The 26,627-nt window shown below is 44.7% G+C and overlaps 1 protein-coding gene across 1 annotated transcript in view; it reads right to left on the reverse strand.

The window, feature by feature from the left end:
- Positions 1-1,129: 1,129 nt before the first annotated feature.
- Positions 1,130-26,627, reverse strand: part of LOC139054229 (uncharacterized) — a 42,910-nt gene continuing 17,412 nt past the window's right edge. The window contains exon 2 of the mRNA XM_070530934.1: positions 1,130-1,308. Within this exon, the coding sequence (XP_070387035.1) occupies positions 1,130-1,308 (179 nt within the window). The remainder of the gene's footprint in view (positions 1,309-26,627) is intronic.

The following is a 26,627-nucleotide window of genomic DNA, read 5'->3' on the forward strand; positions in this document are numbered from 1 at the left end:
CCAGGAAACAATATCCTCCCCCACATAAATCCCTCACGAGGGCGGAGGCTACTGATTGGAGACAGCTCCAGACAGCAACTTTCCGCAACTTCAACCTACTGAGTAAAACGTACGCCACCAGATACGCAGCTAAATGCCCGGGGTGCGGTCAAAAGCCCACCTTGTATCACACCACATGGGAATGCCAACTTATAACAGCCGTCCCCAAAATAATAAATCCAAGTGCGGGGCAATGGGAGGCACTGCTGGCCAGCGACCGCTGCGAGGATCAAATTGGTCTCGTGCAGTGAGCACGCAGGGCACCCATGCTATACCCAGTCAAGAGCGTCCAAGAAGACCCTGACGGACTACAACAAAACATCTTGCAGAGACCAATAAATGTTTTTGATGATGATGACGACGACGACGACGACGATGTTGATGATGATGATGATGATGATGATGATGATGTGTATGTAGCGCACCATCGCGTAGGCTGAGGCGAAGTAATTCTGGAAACGCGCAGTCGCCAGTTTATCTGTGCTCTTGAAGTGCAGGAAATAATGCCCAGGAACGGGGGAATGCTTGGAAATCAGATGTTTTCTTCATATTTTATGGTATTGTTTGGGATGAGTTGGCTATTTTCTACGCCATGCATGCAAAAGCAAATTGATTTTGTTTGTAATGCCACCCATTCACTACTTTCGCACGTTTCGCCTCTACCCGCAGCATTCTTATAAGGTACAAAATACCAAAATGACAGATGCTTGTAATTTACTTTTTTGAGCTGTTACCATCGGGTGGAACTACGTACGGGAACTACTGCTGCTTACCTGGTGGCACAACTTTAGATGAACGGACAAAAATCCCAGAAAGAGCCTTTAAATAGAGAGAAGCAAGCACTCATTTACAAGGTGCATTGGGTCTACTTCATGAAATTGCACGTCACACAGATTCGATGGAGGCTTGTAAAGATCGTTCGCAATATTTCTTACTAATTAATAAAACGATCCCGCACCAACTACGCGCGTGGTTGAGCACCACCAGAATAAAAAAAAAAAAGAAACCGCGCCGATCAGCGCAGCCAGCGCAACGCGTTCCAGCTAGCGCTCAAAACGCGCGCGTCCAGAACCGAAACCGGATGTGTGGTTCAGGTGTGAATCCCATCCGTTTGGTGCGCTACAGTCAATTCCTTCAAATAAAAGACCCGAGTGCGGAGCAGTGGGAGAGGGTGCTCTCCAGCAGCGACCCGAAAGTCCAGCATGGAGTAGTAAGGCAGGCTCGCCGAGTAGCCACCCTCAGCGGTGCCTTGGAATAGGGGCGTCGACCCTGCGCAGATGGGGAAGAAGACCGTGAAGATGGCCGACCACATCTGTCACCGCTAATTTCTACCCAATTAGAGCAAATAAAGTTTTTCCTCCTCCTCCTCTTGCTGAATGCCTTTCTCTGTGGTGGGGGCATATACGTTCATGCGTAAAACCCAAGCACTACGACAAATATGCTCACTTGCGCGTTTGTAAGCCGGGCGACCACGGCGATCTCCTGCAGCGACGCAATAGGGCTTCTCAAAGAGCTAACATTGTATTCGCAGTCCTCTTAACATACCAGTATTCCTAGAGATGGAGTAAACAAGTGATATCATAGTACCGATATGCGACCAACGGAAATAAATTTTCCATTGTTTCTTTCTTTTCTCTAAGCAACCTGGCAGCCGAAAAAAACAAACTGTAGCATATGCGTACCGCTGTATTTCGCTGCAAGCCTGTGCAAGTTTGTGTGTGTGGGCAAGTTTCACCGCCAGAAAATGTACTTCCACGTCTCAGTAATGGAACGCCAGATAAAGGTATGGTTCACGAGTGAAAGGAGAATCCACGTGTAGAAAACTCATTTTGTGCCCATCAAGCTCCGTTCGATGGGCACGAAAGGGCAAAATGAGAGAAAACAGGAGCGTGTGCCAGATCACCTGGAGCCCAATTTGGGCCGTTAGAGGCGACCATCATCAATAACCAACTTGGAAAGGAGCCGTATTTAAGCTCATCCTCTCGGTCTTGACTTGAGCATACAAAAGTGAACCTGAAACGAAGAAAGCAGTCTGTCCTCCTGCTGCTGCTTTTACTGCTACGTGAGTGAAACAGTGTGCGGCTACATTCTGTTTGCACGTTCGGCATATCAACCTCGTAGGCGCAGGTGGGTAAACTAGCTCATGAGTCGGGCCACTGAGACTCAGACCAACCCGTGAGTCTGAGTCTGAGTGAGCCGGGCTTAATAACATTTCCGTGAATCTGAGTTCGAATGAGCACGCGGTTGAGTAGACGTTTGAGTAGAGCACGCAGTTGAGTAGAAGTTGAGTTCGAGTGAACTCCGATGCGTAGGAGAATTTCGGTGAGTCTGAGTCTGATTGAAACCTAAGCGAAAAAAATGGGTGTCTGAGTGAGATTTGTTTATTTTGCTAACCGAAATATTAAAACATCGTTAACGTCGCGGCAACGGCAGCCCCGTGAAGCGGCGCGCAGTGTACAGCACAGGAGTGCAAAAAAAAAAAAAATCGGACTTGAGTGCGATTTTGCTGAATGCCACCTCAATCAATACTGAAGCTGTACATGTATTCAGAGTAGTGGGAAGAACAGTTTCAGCTGATAGTAATTAAGTCCCTTGCTGGAAATCGCTGCCGCCCATATGACTTCTTTTGAAACCTTGCCTGCTTATCACGCTTTCCAGCACTTGTTAAGAATTTTTTTTCACAACGGCAGTAATTGATGCAAACACAATGCGCCAGGACATTGACCATATGCTCGCGGACAACTTTTCTTGGCTACGAAGCGAAGGCTACGGAAACTAAGCGCGCCTCTTCCACCGCTGTTGGAAGTAGTCCCGCAGTTCTGCTCACGTTTTCTGACGTGGGAAATAGGAAACAATACTCTTTTTACAGCACCAAATTTGAAACAACACGTAACATTCACCAGTAAAATATTGGTATTTTATTGTAGATTTAGTTTGCTCTTTCGAGTTTTCGCACACCCGTGACCGTCGCACGTTTTGCCCGTTCATTAAACGCAAAATGACGCCCGTGTCTCCTGGAGAGTGTTCGTCGCTTGCTGTCCCACTAGTCAACTCCCCTCAGAGGCTGTTGACTAACTGTAGCAACTAAAGATTGTTGATGGACAAAAATGTGCGCCTGAGCAAGCGACGCACGCCTGAGCCTTAGAAACAGCTCATTTCTAAGGCAGCACCGCATTCACTAGAGGCGCTTTTGTACCGCTTTGAAGCATCGAAGTCGTGGCTCAGTGGTAGCGTCTCCGTCTCACACTCCGGAGACCCTGGTTCGATTCCCACCCAGCCAATCTTGCTGGTTGTTTTTTATTCATGAAGTGCCTGCTGGGATTTATCGCTCACGGCCAACGCCGCCAACGCCGACACCGACGACACCGGCTTTTCTGCGACACGAGCTCCTTAACGCTATCGCGTTAAAAAGAAAGTTTGTCCAGCGTCTGCGCAGAAATCAAGCGAGCCCCTCTGGAAATTGCAACTATCGGCACGTACAAACGAGTGAGCGAGCTGACTGCTGCGCCGGCTTTACCGACCGCAGCGTCGGTGGCGCGTCGCCATACGGCTGCCTCGGAGCTCCGACGCAGGCTGCGATGCTGGCTGTTCAGAACTCGGTACATATCGTACGTGAATAAACATTGATTCACGCCCGAGTTATTGTATCTGCCTGGACTGACTAGAGAGGTTGTGCGAGGTTGGCGAAACCGAAACCGGTGCCGAGCACGCCCGGACTATAATTGCGTACAAACTCAGTCATGTGCAGAAGCTCCGCCCCCGTAGCTTTCGCTTCATAGCCAAAAAAAGTTGCCCGCGAGTATAATTACTCCTTTCTATGCCTTCCCCTCTACTGTGACATTCAGTAAATTTTATCTCGGACGTCATTACAGTTCCCTCAGGGCAGTGACATAAAATAGGTGTTTTTCTTGAAACATTACACTTCTACTTTTTATCGCTTGCATGTGGAAACCTTCACCTTAATTTTGGCCAATTTAAACAAGGTATGCCATCTTTAGTTCAGTGAAGACACGGAGAAATCAACTACAAACGCCATATTATCGTATGAAAAATAGGAAATCGCGAGGGATCAGTACTTATTTTCCACACTTATAATGAGGCCATGCTGACGCCCCTGAGTCTAGACAGTAGCCTGTCACCCAACTTCACCCCGTGTCCGAGAATCTTGTGTGTTTGTAGCTTCACTACTGTTCACGCCTCCGCAGAACGCTGGAGGCAGGTTTGGATGGGAAGTGGGAGATGATGCGCTGTATAAAGCGGCAAGGTTTTTCCTTCCGCCCTTGCGACGGGACGCTACGACCTGTGGGTTGCGCTGTTTCAAGAGCAGATCGAGATCACTACCGGCCGAGTTTATCCGGTTTAGTAGGTTTGGTCGGCTCTGTTACCCTTCCCGCTCAGCGTTCGCTCGACTCTCTCCCGTTTCGACTGGGCTGAGTGTCGCCGCTTGTGCTTTCGTGCGGAAGCCGTGCTGGCTGAGTTTAAGTGTGTACCACTGACGACAGGCATCATGGCACTGGTCACTTGCCGGTTGTGTCACGCAACTGCGCTTGTGGCGATTTGGATGTATGAGTGGGGCGTATTCGTTTTGCTTCTGCGGGCTTTCCGACAGCCCAGTATCCAGCGCGACCTCGAGAACGAGCAGATAAGCCGGACTTTCGTCAGTGTTCTCGGAATCGTTGTTCTGTCGAACATCGAGGATGTAGCTATCTCGCGGACGCTTTGGTGCCTTTGAAAGAGGTGCAAAATCTAATAAAGAGCATGATTACAGGGAGCTACCCTTGACGAGGCGGCATCCTCTAACGCCGACCTTCTACTTCTCTTCGGAGCCTAGTTTCAACCCTGCGGTTCTTTATTGTGCATAATAATAAGGTTACGAATGGGGATTATACATACAGACAGAGGGAGGTTTCATAGTCAACAGACTGTACAGGTTCTGTATATTCTGTATTCTGTATATATAGACTGTATAGGTTCTGTAAGTCCTACTCCTTTGGCTGTCGCTTTCAAGACTGTTCGGTAAGCGCTAAATGTCAGTGGCGCCCTCATCAAAATTGACCTTCGCCAAACGCTCTCTGGTCTACTCGGTTGGAAATTACGGCTTGCGCATCACGTGTGGCGTACCTATTTCACAAGAACATTTCCTTTTGCGCTCGTATCACTTGGCTTCAGGATGATCGCGTGACATTCCCTCCCGATCTTTTTTTTTTCTTTTCTCCGTGTTTGGTCATCGCGTTCAGCGCGATAGACAACAAATATGGACGTCAGCAGTTGCACTGCTGGAACGGCGCATCGGCACTTACGGCACGTATAGCGCCGTATACGAAAGTACTGTTGATTCCTATGGACCGAACGAGGAATTCAGAAATGATAAGCGCCTATAACGCGATGTCCGACAACCGTAAAATCAAAACTGCGAGCCGCCTTCGCTTGGGTCATTAATCGTAGTTAGGAAGCGACATTACATAAAGTGAAAATTTTCTTGCACTCAATTGCACCCAATTTTCTTGCAATCAATTGAGCTCGACTGAGTGGAAGTTGGTCAGCTTGAGTCCCCGTGAGCGTGGTTGAGTGAAGGACCTTCGTCCTTTTGGAGGATCTGAATAGGAATGAGCCCGACCGAGCAGAACTATGGTGAGTCTCGCCAGAATGAGCTCTGCTGAGTTGAATTTTGGAGGATCTGAATCGAAATGAGCACGCGAGAGTAGAATTATGGCGAGCTTGAATGCGATTGCGCACGGCGGAAGGAAAATTTGGGGAGTTAAGCAAAAATATATTTTGTGAGGGAGTCTGTCTGAGTTTCGTTAATTTTGCCGTCCCATGCCCGTTGGACGCTATGTTATTCATTTAGAAATCAAAAGAAAGCACAGTTGTCCGACTATCATTTCTTTACAAAATGCAGTTTCACACACTGGAACACAAGAAGTAACTGGAACACCAATGCACTTCGGCCCACAATTTTGGAATTAATATCTCCATACTGGCGTTATCCTAGAGATTCATTTTAAGTGGATACGTCTAGCAAGCGCATCGGCTACAATCCGTAAATTACAATACATGCTGTAAAGTAAAGAATTAAGAGGTTAATACGTGAATTTTTCTTCATTAGTTGAAGATATGTTTCGATCTCTCCTAAGTAATGCTCGCCTCTTCGAATAATACAGCTCAAAGGCAAGATTTCTGCGATCTGCCACAGGCGATATACAAAAAAAAAACATGCGTAAAACTTAGAAATGATCTGGCTGTATATTGTGTCGGCGTAGAGGCTACGTATGCTACTAGCGCTATGCAGATGGGCTGGTCGCCGGCACATTTCGCTACGGAATTAGGCTAGGAAACAACACACGCCGTCTAGATATCCTCATCCCAACAAATGCACGCGGTCAAGAGCGCCGTCCATTGAACTATAGTGCAACTTCTTACACATAAAATGTTGAACTAAAGATGATTTCTATTCATATTTAGCATAAAAATAAGGACCGCGAATAGTTCGAGGAGCAGATAGACCAAGGATTCGTCCTTATTGCCATCTCTGTTCCTGCCTCTGTTCATGTTCTTTTTATTCCTCATGTCCTATACAGGAATGAGTCTGAAGTTCCATGCGCAGTTAAATATACCTGTCATTGCCGTGCGAGGGCCGATCTTGAGCGCCCTCTCGCTAAGGTGCACAAGGGATTTTTGTTTCTTGCGCGGGAAGCTATGGCCAAGTAAGGTTGTCGGATCATGGCAATTTCTAAAGTGCTATCCTCTCGACGAAGCTCAGCCTTTTTCTACTCACGTACGTCTCGCCGACTCCTGAAGAGAAGTAGTGGGACAGGGTGGAGACTGAATATTTGCCAGTAACCTCCGTTCATTAGCGATCTCTTGAGCGGAGTAGCTTCGCCGCCAGGCACATAACGTAGGGTCGCCATTGTCCAATATAGTTGTACAGCTTTCGTGCCAGCTTGGTCGTTGCTTATTTTCTCCCGAAAGCGCAAATGGCGGTCTAAGAGAAAGCCATGATGTATTCCGGAGATTCATGAGTCTCTATAAGACGCATTGCAATACGAATATTTTTGGCATGTGCAATTGAGCAGCGACAGATGCTTCTGTGTACGCATGTTTGATGATTCTCAGTCTTGGTGTTTCAGTCTTAGCGGCAGCAGTATGTAAGTGCGCGTGTTGTGTTGTGCTAATTCAGATGCCTTCTGTTCGTGCGTATATCTTCTCTACCTATACAAAACATCGGTGGCTAACTGATTTACTGAATACAATTATCGAAAAGGTTGTCTAATTTTCCCATCCATTTAGCCACGTTGGCTGGGCCCGGGCCCGTAATGTATTCCCGCCATTCGTAAGTTACAAAGCTCAGAATACCTGTCGTACTTAAGCAAATTCCGAATGCTTTACAAGCCCAGTAGCATGGACACAGATCTACTCTCTTGTCCTGAGCCTGAGATGGCCTGAGAATTTTCAGAAGGAGCTGCAGTGAAGCAGCAAAAGTGGGCATCTAATTTATTGAAACTGAAATTAAGTTTAAACGTTTTTGAAGGCTATAGCTATCTGCAACCGGCGACCAGCTTGCTCGATTCGATGTGCGAGCCTATTAATTGAGGCCAGTGGCACACGTCAGGCCTAATTTGTATATTATACTATACCTTCCCACCCTGCTTCCTTTCCTAGAATGGAAACACACATAAAGACACACACAGAAAAGCCAATATTCTCTTTCTGCATGTACTGCACAGAGACGTGGTTTTAAATTGCCGTTTGAACCACGCTATTGTAAAACGGCGCGATGTCAATACGCATGGCACGAATACAGGGATAGTGATTGCACAACGGCCATGACGATGACGGTGACACTGAAAAGACAAACGCCCTCGTTTTCATGGGAAAGAAATAAGTTCCGATACAGTTTAGCGATGATATACTAGAAACAGCAAATAATAGTGCTTCCTTGGGCTCATTCTCTCTGGAAGTCTAACAAGGTCATGATGGTGATCACCTGGAAATCCGTTGCACTTACCTATGAGGGTGGATTGGCCAAGAGTCAAAGAAGCCGATGCTCACGCTAAGCGGTCAACCTTACGCTTGACTTGGGTAAATTATTCACTGGTATTTGAGAACTGAAACAAAAGGCGACAATATAGAGAACCGGGCTTCTTATTTATCTGCTGCAGCATTCCACGTACAGCACATGCCAGCACTTGGTATCAGTGCTAGGGCGCTATCACTCCACATGGAGCGCGTTTTATTGTATTCTAAGACCTTTTTGCTAGGGATCATTGGTAATCTTTTTTCTTGCTACTCGTGATCTGACGTTTTATTCATATTTTTGCCGATGTTTTCCTCCAGTGTTCGCAGGCAGTAAAACCTAGCAGCAGTGGCCTATATAAACGACCCTGTGTCTGCTTACGTGAAACTGTCAACTCGCGATACGCGATTGTGTGTCCAGTCTTACTCGTTACCTCAGTTGTTGGTGCCATTTACAATGACACAAAAAGGCGATACTGCAACTGACACACATCGAACTCGCGGTCCAGTTGTTGGTAGAGACAAAACAAGGTGTAATTGTCTGGTTAGGTTTTGCTAAGAGAACAACTGAGCAGGAATCGCGGTCGAAGGCAAGCTCATCTACAGAACTACAAGTTCTCCACCCTAGTAACCAAGGTGATCAGCACTAACACACCTCTGTCTCGTAATAAATTCACTTTTCAAAGCTATACACACAACATGCGAGCACCGGCAATCGTAATCTTTTGCGAACGCTTCAACGCATACGGAGAAGTGTCAGTCGAATTTTCCAGTCCTAAGGTACGGAATGTCTTACCGCTCTAAATACGAATTGCAACCAGTTTCGACATAGCGTGCTGCTTCCTCTCTAACCAAACGCTGTCTTGACATTTTCCTGTTGTACTTTTCATTATGTGCGCTGCAGCTAAGTGCACTGCAGCTCATCTGTTTTGTTGTTGTTCATGTCGATTGTTATATGGTTGTTCATGTACATATCGCTGTTTGCTAGTAAGTACTTATGTTTACCAATTATCTCTATTTATTACCAATAACAGTTTGCGCATTATTACTAGTCAATTTTTGTACTGAAACGGCCACTAACCCTCTAGGCAATCGGTCCAAATATACCTCTATAATTTTTTGTTTATTCATATAACACAGTTCTCTTTGCTTGCTTGCTTGATTAAGTGATTAGCAACTCTCACAGAACGACGAGTAATTGGAGCCGAACAGCTTCCACAGGTGCAAGTTCATTAGACACGAAGAAAGGTTCGATCAGCACTCTTTCCACACATTGTTTTCCGAAGCAGGGGCGCAAAGAAAAAACGCGATCAAAGGAAACCACTGCGTAGGGGACGAAAATACAGGGCGTGTGTGGAGAGGAAGACACGCAGCAGAGGAAGCATTATCTAAGTTCCGGTGTGCCCCCTCCCCCCCCAAGAAAAACAACACCGAAATCAAGTGAGGTCAAGTAGCAGTCGATGCTCACGCAGGAAATAAGAAACAACAACAGATTGGAAGAAAAGAGAAGAAAAAAGGTTAAAGGCCAGGAAGAAAATTCGAAGTGAAAAGAACTAATTCAGTTCCCGCGAGATTTGCGGGACCGCGCCGCTCTCCGTTGGGAACGATAGAGCCATTCCATGGATGTCGAGGCGGCCAACCAAGGTATGCCCTAACCCTCGGGGCAACGCTTCCATGAAATAAAGAAAAAAAAGAGAGAAAGTTTCTTTCAATTTTTTGTTATTGTCTTTCGGCTATAAGAATCCAGGTCCGTAAAAAAGTCGAATGAGGTGGATTTCCCTTCTCTCCTAGTCTTAATGTTCTCACTCTATCTTTTCATTTTTCGTAGGAAGCACCATTGAACGCGAAGTTAGGCGTTGAAAAGAATGTTCGCGCTTATGCGACTGCTTACTTTATAAACGTTAGGGTTTCATCTATGCCTAAATATGCTAATTGGGCCTTGCGATACTCTTGAGTAATCAAACTTCATGTCTTTGCATAGGGTATCAGAAACATTTGCTTCCCTTCTATCATTGCAAGCGTGATATACATGGCACAAGAGATGTAACTGGTAAAATCTCGGTTCCTTACTCGCACGCTCAAACCATTAATTAGTAGCGATGAGCTGTGGGAGACTGTTCGGAGCAGCTCCGATCCCACCCTGCAGGACCGAGTCCTGAGGTGGGCTGAGGAGGTAGCGGTCGCCTACCACGACTGGTAAACGGACGTCTAGCCACATAATGTGGTGACGGATGCCTGCTGGGACTGGAGTATTTAGATCTCCCTCTCTCCCCCCACTCGGCCCCTACCCTCTCTTAAAAGGGAAATAAAGTTAATTCATTCATTCATTATTGTTCAAAAGCTGTTATAACGCATCACGCTGTCATCATTTAGTCTTCTAAGTATTTTTAACCTGCTAAGGGCGCCGTGTCGCAGAAAAGCCGGTGTCGGCATCACCGTAGTTGTCCGTGAGCGAAAATTCCCGTATATATTTAAGTATATGTATATGCCATGCCTTACTATGACATGCGGTATATGCGGGTTACATTGCCCCACGATTATATCACTAAAGTTGCTCGCACCTTTTCACACGTTGTTTGACAAAGTTATTTTTCAGAATATTAAGAACGACAGTCCACAAACAAATGTCATGCCACTAAACATCGACAGCGCATGGCTTTTATGTTAAATCTTCTAGGAGTTGAATATTAAAAATACGACGCAATAACAGAAACCTGAAAATGATGTAACATTTTGCCGCGGCTGTGCATAACCTCCAAAATTGGCCCACGCAAGAGGCCGCGTTTCTACCAGAAAACACACCTTCGTGCAAAGCGTTCGTCGCCGGAGAGAGAGATAGCAAAGAGAGGAAAGGGAAGGTGGTCAACCAGACAAATGTCCAGTTTGCTACTTTACACTGAGGGTGAGGGAAAGGGGGAATAGGAAGAAGAAAAGAACAAGGAAGCGATGACTGTGCGTTTCCGGGTAAACATTACGGTTACATAAGCTGCAGTTGCCGATGTTATGGTTCACTTTGTGTGGCAATGAATGCAACGCATGCCAAACGCCAGAGACACGACGTGCCTGATCGTCACGTTCGTGAACATGAAAGGACTTGTCCGTCGGATGTGTGCGACGGGATTATGCGCGGAATGTGCAAATCCTACTCTACTCGTTCTTATGTTCATCCACTCTACGCCAAGGAGTGGTTTCTGTCCGTGTTCGTCTGTGTGGGTTGACCCGAGGTGTCCTGACAAGGCTCTCTATGTATACCAGGGGGCAAGAACGAATGGCGTTGCCAGGATGGTGGAGGGTATGAGAAAATCAGCGAGCCCCCACGTGGGCACACATCTTCTCTGCCCTTGGGTGCAAATGCACGTACGCTGAACAATTTCTGTATATTTTTTTTGTGTTGGAGCGCACCGCTCACTCGTAATGATGTATTAAACTTCTGCTATTTCTTTTCACATCACCTTGTCTTCCCTGCCGAACCCTCCCCTACGGTAAACCTGGTTCGAGCTACGAGTAGACGCTGCTGAAGGATACGAAACCCCATCCCCGTACTGGTGGCTGCCGTAACAGCGTGAGGAGTCAGACATCCTTGACTGCTGTCACGTTCCACTCTTAAAGGCGAAGCGTATGCGTCCTCATAATTTTTTTTGAGAAACCAACGAGGTAGTACCTGCAACATATAGAATTTCATCTAAATAAATAAATAAATAAATAAATAAATAAATAAATAAATAAATAAATAAATAAATAAATAAATAAATAAATAAATAAATAAAAAATTAAATAAATACATAAATAAATAAATAAATAAATTTATTTATCATACGCCAGACATGCGCCTGCCAGCCGGTAGTCTTGTTGACCTTTCTCGACCGCGATTGCCTATTCAACTTTCCACCATCTTTATTTACGCTTTCAAAGAAAGCCACGGACAGAAATATTAACCATTGACAAACTAAGCGTATATTAAATAAAACACAATACATAAAGCAAAGTATCTTCTTTGTCTCATACACAGCACCTAGAGCGCAGTCGATCACGAAATTCAAATTACGTGTCTTTGAATGTGTTTCGAAAGCTCTTATTTTGAAAAAGAAAGAAAGGTGATGCATTGAAGATCATGCAGTTGAGAGGCTTTATAATGGCCTTTTAATGATGTAGTCGAGACCTCCAGAGTATGTTATATGGGGTCACTTCGTTGTGAAGATTGCTTACCCAAACCACTCATAATAAAGCATTCTAAGCAAGTTCAACCAACAACACCTAGACAGCACAAGGCCCCTTCACTACGTCATGCTACTGGCCCAGAATGTTCATCACCAGGGCTGGCGTAACGAAAGCGGTGACGGCAAAATCACTGTTGCCAACTCAGGAGCATCCCCATTAGATTCTATAGAGTCGGGCCACTAGCATGACGTCAAGGATCGGATTGGAAAGTGACTTAGTGAAATAAGTCACTTTTTGTGTGCGTGTGTGTGTGCGTGCGTGTGTGTGCACGCGCGCGCGCGCGCCCATTGTCTGGCGGAATGTGTGACTACAGCACACCTTATTTTGCCGAGAATCAGTGTATGCTCAGCTGTGAAGCGTGTTATCTGGCACAAGTATATAAAGGCGCAGGTCGTCGATGGCCGCTTTCACCTCCCTTGCTGCGAAAATCCTTGGTTTATTTAGATGCTTTTCATCAGTGCTGCTTTCACTGACATACGCGTCATGTCCGCCATACATGGCTTTGAAGACGTCGTCGGTCGTCAGTTACCATTAGACCATCAAATCGTCATCAACTGCGACACATTTGTTAGCCGCCGCAGCCGCCACTGAGTTGCAACTAGCGACTTGCGAGTTGAGCTATTCCTGGAGCCGTTAAGAAGAGCTTAACACTCACTGACGCCGGCACACTCTCCAGGGGCTTCGCTGATGCTGCCGTAACTGCTAACACAGAGCTAGCTCTGTGCTGTCTGCGGAACGTATGCAGTGACGGCTCCGCTATAGTGGAGTACGTTGTAAAGCCACAATTCTGTTGCTGGGGATGCCTGAATTCCTCCGCTGGACAGAAAAATTCGTCGTAGTAGCCTTCCCTGCAAAGGCGTTCAAAATACAGGCGAGAGATGGAAATTGCGGCGGGACATAATTAATCATTCATTATACAAATCGTTTCGTTACAAAGGCGTCTGTTGTAAAAGCGTTTGACTCTATTGGGCACAGGTGCAGCAACCGAAACCAGGGCATTCATGTTCACCGTTGCCATCACGCAAAAGGTTTGTGAAATTTGTGGTTTCACATTTTCGAGGACGCACCGACTGCAGTCACCAAGGGCAGTATTCCGTGAGGATTCCTTTCCTCCGGTTCTATCCATTTCACGTCGTCCATCTGATCGACCAGTCGTTTCCGGCCACAACGGGGGCAAACCTTTGTGCGAGTCAATGATGAAGGGAGAAAAGAATTGAAAACGACACAGCGAACGCTGAACGCTGAACGGTGTGATACATCAACGCACGGAAAACTTTATCAAAGTTATTTATTAGGTTTAAGTCGAAATCGAAACGGGATAAAACATAAACAAAGAGAAAATAATGTTTGCTCACTATTGGTTTCAGTGCCTTGAGCGACGATTTGACAGAGAAACAGAGCGAGTGCCGATTTTGGTTGTGCTGCAAATCTCGGCGTAGACAGCTACTTTGCCGTTTTCGATGGGTAGACGCCATCTTAGGCCATGTTCCAATTCTGGCGCAGATGGAGCAGAAGACAGCTTCTTGAAGGCAACATCGAAATCGAAGACATGATGGCTACTTCGCTGTCTAGCTGACACACGACTCAAGCGGGTGCTACAGCGGTGAGCCGTAGGATGGAGACCACTGAATGAAGAAAGCGCCATGAACAATACTTATCTCCGTGTTCAGAAATGCATCTTAACTTGACGCCCATGCGGCTTGACTTGATCTAAATCACTCTTGTAGTGAACGCCCAGAGGAAATGCAGTGCAGCGTCTTGGGCAAGTTAACGCCAGAGGTCGTTTATATCAAGTTAAGCACGAGCCTCATATTGAGATGCATTTCTGAATACGGGGTTTACATTCTTGCTGAAGGGCCATATATGTGGCTCAGGCGTCAAGCCTTAACGGGACACTATAGGAATAAAAATTGTTTTGTGGTGAATAACTAAATATTCTTCCACAGTACAAAAAAGTTAACTCCGAAGAGAGACGACCCTTTTACCATGGGAAGAGCCTTGGTCAGCCAGTAAAGACGCAAAAAAAAGACGAAAAAAACGAAAGACTTGTGTGAAACGCCGCAGGCTTTGACTTTCCGCACCAGCGCACCATTTCATCATGGATTGTGACAATGTCTGCCCGGGCTTAGCTCAACTATAGCGATAAAAAGGTAGCACATTGTATTATAAAAGAGAGCAAGCTTAGCAAGGTTTAATAACTTCAAGGAGCCGCATCGGCCCAACATAGGAAGAGATACTACGAAATTCGTGACGCCACGCTGACGTACCGACCACTGGTTTCGTCACGAAATTATAGAGAGGAGGTTCCAGCTTGGTGTTCTATTCAAATAATAAATAGCTGGCCAAATTAACGAAAATAGAGTTTGAAAGAATAGCAGGGAAGAAGTTTGGGCGTGTTGGTGGGATACATTCAGACTGAGATACATAGCGCAAAAAAAAATGACGCAGGGACAAGCAGAACACAGGACGAGCGCTATGTGTTCTGCTTGTCCCTGCGTCATCTTTTTTTTGCACTATGCATCTCAGTTTGAAAGAATACTTTATCAGGTCTGGGCTTATATGCTATGGTATTTATTTTTACTGTATTTTTTATGCATATCGCAGAGTTGTTTAGACCGAATACATCGCCTTGGAAGAAACGCAGCTTTAGGACAGCGATTTGTACGAGTCGCCAAACTGAAAAGGTTCCTCTGTCGTTTGTTACGACCTTTTAAGAAGCACCATAGCCTCGAATAAATTGCCAGAGCAATGAGCAATCTTTTTTTCTTCGTTTGCTCTTTTGCGTAGTTCTTTCTTATAAAAAAATTGCTCGCAATTTTTTTTTCAATTTATTTTGGAATCAAAATTTGATCGGCAGGAGGAGAACAATGTCCAGGTGTGTTCGTGCTTCAACGCGCACGGTAATGCAGACAAATGGCTTTACTTAAAAGTCAAGCTATCGTTAATGAAACCAGTTGAAAGTGAAACTTTTTAATATGCACTTTGTTTTTCAGGCTTTGTTATTTAGCACGTACAAAGTATTAGCACGTACAAAGCACGTACAAAGTTTTAGTATGCACGTACAAAGTCAGTAAGCTTCTCGTCCTTTTGCCATATAACTTGACAAGCTACGAAATGCGACCTCAGTGACTGTAACATGCAATGTACCCGATAACAACCACACGTATACCCACATCATAACATATATCTTTATTTTTCTAAATTTGCAGCGACAATGTAACAGAACTTTTAAATTGTATAAATCATAGATTACCAATTTGTTATATTTTATGAAGTGAATTCTGGGGGTGTTATTCTTTGAATTATTCTTCGTTATCTAAATACTATTTGAACGTCTAATGTCACGTTTTGTCAACTTCTTAATCATGGTGATCGTATGAAAAAAGAGATAACAACGTGCTGCCGAGTTCAGTGGACAGAAAGAGAAAGAGAGAGAAAGCGTTTCCTTGAAAAGCTGTGGTCAGCTAGCCTATATTTGCCTACAAGCAACCCTGCCGAAAATCGGAGGGAAGGGAAGACAGGCCCTAGAAAACAGCTGGTTCGAACTGTTACCAGGCATCTTCAGCTCTTGTTGTCATTCCCGTTATCACGTGAGATAAAATTTTGTCAGCCATTCGCCCACCGTGCTTTTTTTTCAGATAGCTGCTTCATGCCATGACTCGTATGCCCATTGAGGTGCTTATCGCTGCCGTTTGTTTATATCGCGCTTGGTATTCGGCGTTTATTATTCTACGGGAAGGGGAGGGAAGGGCAGGGGAGGCTTTAGAGAAGACGGCTTTTTGGTAAGCGGCGTGGTGGCGTCAACGGTGCTACATATTCGATGGGGGATGCAGAAGTGTGCCTTGGGCATCCACCACCAAGCTTATCCCCTGCCCTCGTTTTGTTAATCCTTTGGTCAGCCCCACTTTCACTGAGGATCACCTTGAATGCACGTCAGTGCGTAGTGGGATTCTCTAAAAGTTATTGAAAGGCGGGTAGCTTAGTTTCTTATTTCGAAGGCTTCTGTGTTTACGAGAAGGGCACATATTTCCAGGGCGGGAAAAGTGGCACCGCCTCTCATAAAGACAGGGAAGGTAACATTTTACAGTGTTCTGCAACACATCTCCATTGGAAGCGCTAGTCTTACTGGTCAAGTATTGCGCACTCAGAACAGAGTCGGATTTTATGGGCCCACTTTTGCTGCCACGCCAGTCTGGCCATCTGAATTAGGCGCGCTTGAATGGAGAAAAAAGGACGTCGGATATCACGGTGTCTTAAGACACTGTGCTATGTCGTCGTGAGAAGAGATTTGAGTCGTAAGATACAGGCACGCCATAACTCAGGGCAACCTCTCCACCTTTCTCTCAATAAAGTGCCTTTTTCCCTCGTGAGATCAGTCAAGATTAGATTAGGGATGTATTAGAGGGGGAAAATGGCGCCGCTGTGTAAAACGGCACAGAGAAGGGCGAGACGACTTTTCAAAAAGTGGATTAAATGGCGACGAACCAAAAGAAACAGGTTTCGGACGAGTTTTTTGCTACGAGTTAGGAATAAGTTACGAGTTGCGACGCCATGACAAATTTGTGTGTAATATGGTACTCGTGGGTAACTCTGAAGCTTGAACGAACTGCATCGGGGTGCATCACACGTCTTCTACTTTGACTTCGCGACATAGGTTTAAAACGATTTTAGGTAAACTCGTAACGTGAGCTGTACGTTGTGCCGCAGAACCACAAGCACAATGAGTGTGCAATGGGCCGAACTCAATAATATAAACGAGTTGAAGGAGAAGATGAAATGAAAAAAAAAGAGTGGCACTTTAAGAGACAAAGACAAGGTGGATGACAACGCGTACTCTTCGGTGCGCAACTCAAGCAGCTTCTCTGTTGACAAATACGTGCGTCAAATTTTAATAGCTACCTTTATGTAGAACAGTAAAATAAAAGGTGGAATGCTGTTTCTGTCAGCCTTTGGATAAATAAAATTTATCTCTTTCTGCCTCTTTCTCTGAAGGGTGCCTGAGCTGTCTTTCATTTACGTCAGGTAGTGCGGGACAAAATGAGCTCAGGACTGAGCATGCATTTGAACAGTGCTTACAATGAAAACATATGATGCGCTATGTGTATTGAATAACACAAAGTGCCAAAGAGAAATGTTGAACATTTACCACGATGCTATCATTCAGCACCTTATCTTTTGCACAATTTTATAATCCCTAAGGTACGAACTATGGTTCACAAAGAGTAGCATTTGTTTTAATCAAACTTTGGAATTCATTGTCTTTTAACATTAAATGTGCCTTTTTTATATCGTCATTCAAACATCACCTTCACAATTTCATGTTTAACCTATATCTCCGTTTATTAAATATGACCTTTAGAACACAACTTCAATTCTGTCGTTTTAATACTGTTTGCTTCGTTTCTTACTTCAGCTTAAGCCTTATCCCTATCGTTTTATATTTTCCATGGTATTATTTTTTTGCCTCATTATGTATTTGCATTTGTATTTGCATTTTTGTATTCTTATAATTCGCTGCCTTTTTGCTGTCAAATAGTGTTAGTGTTTTTTTTAACTTTATAAAATGTCCCCCTAAAGTGTTTACACTATCGGATCTTTTTCTGTACTAAATATCAATATTTTTGTATCTGCACTAAGTATTCAATAAACTTCAAACTGCATAACGGATGGACAAAAAGTATTCTGATAGCGTTGCGTTACAAATGAGGTCCCTAACATAAATAAGCATTTTGTTACCACCAGTCCACTTCGGCTGAGAGTGCTATGCAAGTGACGGATACATGTAGTGTAGTGCTGTCATCCCTCGAACAGAGGAGCGCTTTCAAAGTTAACATTTATTCATGTACAGAGTGTAGGCATCACAAAAGTGGAACCCACAACCTAGCGAACGTTGTGGGTTCGGTTCCCACCTGCGGCAAGTTGTTTTTTCATCCACTTGTGGGTTCGGTTACCACCTGCGGCAAGTTGTTTTTTCATCCACTTCAATCTCCATGAATTTATCGTTTCTTCATTTCATTTATTAAGCACAAGTAATTTCCCTTATGTTGTCGTTGGTGTCAGTGTTTGTTGGCTTCTTATGACAATACTAGGTCAGGAAGACTATACTGCTTGCCATGGAGATGTGTTGCACAAAAGTTTATGAAGGTTACCGTTCCTGTCTTGTGGCTTGAGGCACAAATTTAGCCTGCACTGGAAATGTGTTCCCCTTCTGGCAAACACAGATGTTGAATTTATAAAGTTATGCAGATCTAAGGAAGATATCGGAATCTATTTAAATGAGCTCTTAATTAAATGCTTTAGGACTAACAGCTATGCGGACAAATGTTTTTTTTCTTTCATCCTATGCAACGTTTAATCTCACGGATTGTTTTTGTTCATGCCCAACAAAGGCTGCAACTTTACTGTCATGGAATTTTTTTTTTTATGTTTATGCTCTGCGTAGCTCACAAGCTATGCCGAAACGTAAGCTTTAATTCAGGCGAATGCACAGTGTGAGACGTATACGCAGTGATGTGACAAGGAGGAAGGCGATGCATGATGCTTGTTGAGGGAAGTATGGGGATGAGTGGTGTATGGAGGCACAGAAAAGTACGACACGTACTGAGGAACGTTTAGGGATTATGTACCTCTTTTGTCACAGTTGGTGCATTCTAGAAGGTTGGCCAAGAACAGGCACATTCCCCGCGGTGAATACCGAATGGTTAAATAACGAAGTCGGATAAATAAATTAAACAATCCGTCAAATATAATTAACATCTGTATTAACAAATCGGTGTACTTTAATTGCATGAAGGAGCCAACACGAAATGTTTAGGTTATACGTACGAATCGTAGTGGGACATTCCCAATCTGGAGCATTGCCCAAGAGCTGGCATACGCACATACTCAGTGACTAAAGCTATGCAACTTGAACGTAAACGTAAACCTAAACGTAAACCTATGCAACTTGAAATCAACCTGTGACAACAGAACATTGCTTTACTCTTTGTTGTGACGCATTTCATTTATGGGACATTTTACAAAGAACTATCAGAAAATACCTTCCTCTCACATTTTACGGTATCTGGTTCCTTCGTTTCCAAAAGACAATAAGTAATACCCGATATGATTTGTTTTGTGTTATTAGGACTCTATTCATTAATAGAAGCCCCGTGATTGACAGACATGCCGAGCTACCTCGCGCGACAAGGTCTGTTTTTCAAAACGAGGCAGCTCCAGTGCGTAGTGTGGTTGGAACCTTTGATCGGGTCCCTGAGTGGATTTCGCATCTTGACGCTTGTATTTATTTGCCTGATTTTTGAATTTTGGGGACTGTGTGGCATCTGTGGATTTTTTAAAATTTGTGTATACAGGTAATTTAGCTAATTTTCCTATGAAACTTCTCCTAATTCTATACAATCAAAAGTAAAAAAAAAAACAGAGGTGCAGATTTAGCCCAGTCGGTAATGCACTCGGCTTCTTAGTGTAAGGTCACAGGCTCGAAACTCATCGCCACCAATGCTCTAAAGCGAAAGCTTTACTAACGTAGTCAAGCCGAGTTTAGCCGTAGCCAGCAATTTGACCTTCGTTTTACTGTTCTCTCATCCCCCCGTCAGCAGCGAGACTGACTGGACAGCCTGGCTCAGTTCCGGGGACGGCGACCGACAACTTGAACTGGTGGACTGGGCGGAAAAGGCCAAGCAGGCCCAGGGCCTTACTTGAGCCTAATTCTCAGCCCCGTCCCGCTTCACCCTTCCCCCTTTCAATAAAGTTTATCACCACCACCACCGCAGCTGCACCGTAGCCTTGGCAATGCATCACGTGACCCGGTGCGCCGAGCTCCGCCACCGCCTCGTGCGCTAGCCGCCGCCGCCGCCGGCTTGGCGCATGCGCTCTCCGTAGCTGGTACGCCACCTGACTACGCGACTCACTGCGCGCATGGCTGATCGTCGCCGTCGTCGTCGTCATCATCATCATCATCATCATTATCATCATCGGCAGCAGCAGCAGCAGCAGCATATTGCGAGGTCCTGCAGGACGACGGCCTCTCCCAGCGGTCTTCAAGTACACCTGTCTTGCGCTAGCTGATTCCAACTTTCGTTTTCTGGTGCTGGTATGAGGAATGCGATAAAATTGAAAATTAATCTGTGCAAAAAAAAGAAAGGAAAACGCTCAGAGTTTTATGTGTTACTCAACTGGGAAAGTTCTAGCCATCCCTTGCAATACCTTCTTTAAAACTGACCGCAGGCATGGCGCTTCTCCGGCGGCTAAGAGCAAGAACTCGCTCACATTTCCATGCGGCGCTGAACACCTTCCGATTTTTAGGATTGGAATGGCCTAAACGAAGTCGCCTTGACCCGCCATGGTCTTTTCCGGACGTTACCTGTAGCCTCAATGTACCCCACCTACCGACGAAAGGCACCATTTCAACTGCCGAAGTCAAGTTCATTGTTCTGGACCACTTGAGCACTGTGTTTCAAAGCCATCTACAAGTGTACACAGACGGTTCGGTGTGCGCACAAAGAGATAGCTGTGCAGCGGCATTCTACATACCATCCCTTGATGTGTCATGGTCTGGCCGACTGGATCGCGTAGTTTCCTCTACAACAGTAGAAAGCGCCGCAATCACCGCGGCTTTGCGGAAACTACGGGCCTTTTCTGCACGAGATGTCGTGGTGCTGACGGATTCCAAGTCAGCATTACAGAGATTACATCGGGGCCTACCTCTAGAGAAATTTACAAGGCAGTCTCTGGCACTGATCGACGACCTAACCAGCAAAGGATTTAACATAAGGTTTCAGTGGATTCCATCACACGTAGGAATTGATGGAAACGAGGAAGCTGACGCCCTTGCACGCCTAGCGCGTCCCAAAAGTGAAAGCTCCAAAAGCTTTTCGAAACCCCAAGGGTGCAATCCGCCTTCACTTTAGAGAGATGTACAAGAATCCACACGAATCCTGTGTGACTCATGGCTGTGTGACTCATTACACGCGAACAAGCGACGCTTTTATACCGCATCAGGACCGACTCCGCGTACACCCCAGCTTGGTTATTCAAAACTGGGCTTCGCGCTTCCCCACTCTGTGTTTTCTGTGGTGACATTGGCGACATCGAACATTTCATTTGGCTATGTCCGCAGTTTGACACAGAAAGAAAAGCGATGGTCGACGAACTACAACAAAGCGGTCTCACGCACAGGACCTTTGAAGACGTTGTTTTCCCCGGAGGGCCCGCGGCATTCAGGAAGAGAGCGCAACGACTGCTGATAGCCTTCCTGCGAGACACGGGGCTCATCGACATCTGGTGACATACCACTGATCTCAACTCGAAGGAGGATCAGGCGGAACAATTGCCGGCTATGTATGCCAGGCTAACCCCGCCTGCTTCAACATCACCACCACCACCACCACCACCACCACCACCACCACCACCGCACTCTCCTGTCGTCGTTATGCCAAATCAATGAAGTTCCTCTTAGGGATTGCGAGCCTCTCCTATCGGTGATCTGACCTCCGCGATTTAACTTCGGCCAGACAAAACATAAGTCATCACCGTCATGGACTAAACCTGTACCCGTTTTATCATGCGCGTACTGAGCTTCTGGTTTTCTTGGAACGTTGAACAAAAGTATAGTTTATCGGGTGGGATCGGTGGATCACTGCTGGTTAGGTTTTTGGGCTAGTTGAGTAAGTAATCTATCCTAAAGATGTTTCATGAAATAATTTTATCGTGCCTTGTTTGCTATCTGTACATCTGACAATTTTATTGTGCCTGCTGCTGTTGCTTTTTGTATTTTCTATAAGTGGAATGCCACTCTTACCATCGCGCACTTAAGGTTGGAGCATATGTAAAAAAAAATACCATTCCGATTTCTCCCTGGCACACGTCACCAAAACAAAAAAGGGGGGGGGGGCTCCCCTATAGCTTTTTTTTTCAACTGTGACATCAATAACATCACCCTGTGTTGAGGCCTCAGCAGAATTGTCAGCTTCAACGCTAATATGAAACCCCATCTCCTTGTCACGAATGGGTTCTTCGTAGGACTAGAATGTATAAAAATACCAGAGTCTAATAGTTGATTGCATTCGCTTTCGCCTCCTAAGCTTCTATACGCCACTTACCTCTCGCATCATCAACCCTTTTCAGATGACTGCAGCCCCCGCAGTTCAGGACTAAATATATATGGAAGTGCACGCTCTCCGCCAATATGAGAGGGGACGTCGCATGTGTATTCAAACAGTCCGTCAGAAGGTCACCCGTTGCCAATTTTAATGTTGCTTTTGTCTCACAGAATCCCGTTAATGAGACTCTTCCTTATTGCAATCACACGCAAGCACAATTATCGGCTTTGAACATAATCCCGTTTTTTTATATAATGGTGGCTATTGTACATCTCATCTACACTCTATTAGAATGAAAGAAGAGGATTCAACTGAATCCACTTGCTCATCAGCTATCTAGGAGCAACAGTAAAAGTTTATCTTTTTCTCTGTGTAATGACGAGGGTCCTGATTTATGGGGTTTAAGTTACTAAAGCAACACATACCTAGTTTTTCTGGAAGCAGCCGAAAGAATTAAAAACAATTAAAGAAAGAAAGAAAAAAGAAAATTTTACTAGTTATCTGCCAGCCATGCTTTCCGTACTGGGAAGTTAGGTCAAGCTCATGCAGCTTGCTTGATAATTAAGTTGGCTACAAAGAAGTAACAACGACCACGTGCTGATGAGGACATTGGCACGGCGATGACGACGATGAAGATATATCTGCCCCACATGTATTTTTCTCATGTGAGCTTATGCGAGTATTACATTTCTTCCCAGCCACATGGGAAGTAATTTCTGGTGGGAAAATTTTCACTGTACTACCGACTTCTACACCAGCACTTATGATGACACTTGCAACGAAAACCAGAAAAAAATGCCTGAAGTTCCTCCGTAACGATGTTTGGGGGGCACAGTCATTTACGTCTTGGCAATGTCGCGTGTTGGGAAATCGGTGGGAATATCTGTGCTTGATAGTGTTTAATAGAGCAATAAATGCCGTGTGCGGGTTATATGTTGAAAGAAATTTATCATCATTGTCATTATCATCATCATAATCGTAATAATATTCATCAACAAAAGCAGCAACAGCCGGCGCAATTGCTGAGCCGGTGACATAAAGCACCGAACAATGTTAACATGGAGGCAAACACTGGCTGTCGATGGCGCGCATCATGAAACGAAGATGAGGCAAAAAGTAGCACAGAAAAATGCTCAATTCTACCACATCAGATTGTATTTGCGCTTGGTCGGGCAGCACGTCGAGAGCAAGCATACTTGCGCAACCACAAACGCGGCAACCATGGAGGCCGGCGCCCACAGACTGCAAACTCAATTGTCTCGTAGCCAGACACCGCCATGATCTCGCATTGTGTTGGCGCTGGTGGTAAGCAAACCAGGCGGTAAAGGGAAGGCTGGACACAATAGGTTCTCAGCTGACCAGTCGCACCAAGCAAGACGGAGTCACTGAGCCGGAGAAAAAACCCGTCTGGCAAAGACGAGGATTCGATTACGAGGCCTCCGGTTCAGGTTCTTAGCTTAGCAGCAAGGCCTTGGGAGCTTCTATCTAAATACTTGGCAACCAAAAAGTCGTTATTTTCGGCACGCACCGCACGAAATTTGATGTTTGTTGTACATAAAGAAAAAAAAAACGTTTAAATATAGTGTCTGTATAGCAAGCATAGGTTTTTATTGAGGGCGTCAACTTAAAAAGAAAATGATTGAATATTGTAAAATTGAAAACTAAAAGCAAAGTGACAGGTATTCGAATTTGTAACTCAGTAGAAAATAAAGATTCACAATGCAGCAAACTACACCTAATCAGCCATACTAAGTGGAGAGAAATTGATGCTTTATAGAACATTGTGAAGCATAGCCCTATATTGTCTAACTTCTGTTATATGACACTGCGAAACCATTGTAAGCATTGTAAAAACTTTTCGCAAGCTGTAGTGTATGCATAAAATTTACCTGCTTTAGATCAACAACATATGCAGTTTACAGAACTGCGATATATGTCTGTGGTGCAAAGCTGCGGGTTTGTAAACTTGGTCCTTCAATCTTTTTTTGAAACTCGACAATTTGTGACAGTTGCTGTACAAACATTGATGACCTCAAATTTTTTCCTCCTGCGGTTGCTAGAATTTAATTTTTGAAATGCAACAAACTTAATTTACATTTCGACCCAGTGATTCCCAAATGCGAGCATTTCGATGTTTTATGTGTACATGGATAAGAAAACCGGAGTTGAACTTGAAACAATGCGTCTTCTGGAACATACGTCATTTGTTCCTGTGTGTATCTTGAGCACTTCTGTACGCTTTTCGTAATGCTGCTAATTACAATGACAAGACTGTTAAATTTATTCACCGCCCGTTCAGTTAAATCTAGGCTTACACGTCCGATTATCGTAATGCCACAATTACTATGATAAGATCGTTTCCCGCTGTTAGTTTACGTAGGTTCGAATAAAACGAGTCGTTTTTCATCATATAGAAGTAAGTGACTAGACGAACACCCTATATTCAGCCACATACTTTAAAACATAATGCGCAACATCAGAAGGAATGTATAAAAGCGTATAACTTTCATTGCCCGCTGTGGCACAGTGCTGGAAAATATTCACGAAGAAAAAAGAAGAGGAACAAGCAAGTACACCAGAAGGCATTATACAAACGGTACAAGCCTGCACGTCTACCTTAGTGCAGGTTCCGCAAAAGGTGTTCGTTCTTATGCAAAAGCAGTTCCGAAAATTACAACTGATAATTTAAAAAAAATTCACGCTTGCACGTACCTTTGTTGTCAGCCTGTTGGAATCTCGCAACCTGCGAGTCGGGGCCCGATTTACTCGGGGCCCGAGGAAACTTGTCTGTTTTGAGGGCAGTCTGCGATTGGACGCCGCCGCTGGGATCTGCTGGCTATGACGTAAATGTCGACGTACTGAGCGGCAGGCTGCAAAACGCAAGCCATTGAAGACTTGCTTTTACGTAATAGAAGTTGCATGAATACCAGTTACCATTCTCTCATTTCGTGTACCTCGTGATTTGTGTCTCAAAGCGGCACAGACCACCGTCTCTTTAACGTCACACCAAAGACAAGCACTAAATCAATCTAGACTGATGAAGTATGTTTCTTCCTTTTTTGTCAAGTGTGAACACTGCCTATATGTTCAGCTTGGGAAATAATGAAAACCAGTGGATAGCTTGCGCTCTTTCCGTCTACCTCGTTTTTTTTCCTGTGTTCAACCTTTCATACGCGCAACTCTTCCTAGCGTACCCATACGTCAACTCGACCAGCAAGATGTTCTTCCAAACTAATGATGAAGTAGTCTACAAAGACTAGTTGGCTATTGATTCTGCAGTAATAGCCTGATTATTAAAGAGTAAGTGAAGCTCACAGTTCTATCGTATCAATTTCAGATCGAAAGCTTTTTCTGGTAGTCGCCTTCATTCAGTTCACACAGATATGCAGTATAGAGATATAACAGCCCAGAATGGGGCCGAGAAAGAAATCAATCAATTTTTTTTTGCATGTAACATGAACCTGTATAACCTAGTAGTCCCATTCGGTTCCGGTTCATGCAGTGTATATGCCTGAACCATTGTGCTTACAGATTCACGGAAATAACTTTCTGGCTTCACGTCCAGATCTGCATGACGATCGGCCATTCGTAACAACCAAATACATATGAAAGGCCAGGAACATTATCATGTCAAATGACGTGCCTTCGTTGCTATCGACCAGTAGCTATCTATGGGGGAGCAGTTTTTGAAGTTATTTGAAAGATATCCCAGAAAAAGTGGCCTCTCCAACAATCAGATAAACGCGTTCATTTGTTTTAGGTTTCCTACAAAGAAAACCATGATTGTCCCGTGGTACAATCGTTCCTTTTACCAGCGCCGCTACGTCAGTTCAATGTCTTAGACTTGAAAGTACTACCGCACAAGCGGTTTGAACGCAAATCGTTGCTTATGTTATCCGAGACACTTTTCGGTCGGTAGGTGGGTCCTTGTCCCGGTTCATTTCCTAAAAGAATATTAAAGTGCCCGATGGTGGGATTGAACCTGTGACGCCTAGAATAGCCGACGCTCTAGCCGCCAACTATCTATTCTGTTTGGATGGGATCAACCGAGGTTGATTTTAGTTGTAATTTATTTTTTGTGTGCGGCATCATCCACTATCAGTGTACAGAAGAACATTGTATCCTGTGAAAAATAATGAAGTCCATCAACGCCGTGTCCCTATTCCATTCCGCAGCCGCTTGATAACACAGGCAAATTATTTCCCAGTGTAAGTTTATTTTTTAAACTCATTTTGTTCATTCTCAGCTTCTTGTTGC

Source organism: Dermacentor albipictus, chromosome 1 (assembly GCF_038994185.2).
Source record: "Dermacentor albipictus isolate Rhodes 1998 colony chromosome 1, USDA_Dalb.pri_finalv2, whole genome shotgun sequence".
Taxonomy (NCBI): Eukaryota; Metazoa; Arthropoda; class Arachnida; order Ixodida; family Ixodidae; genus Dermacentor; species Dermacentor albipictus.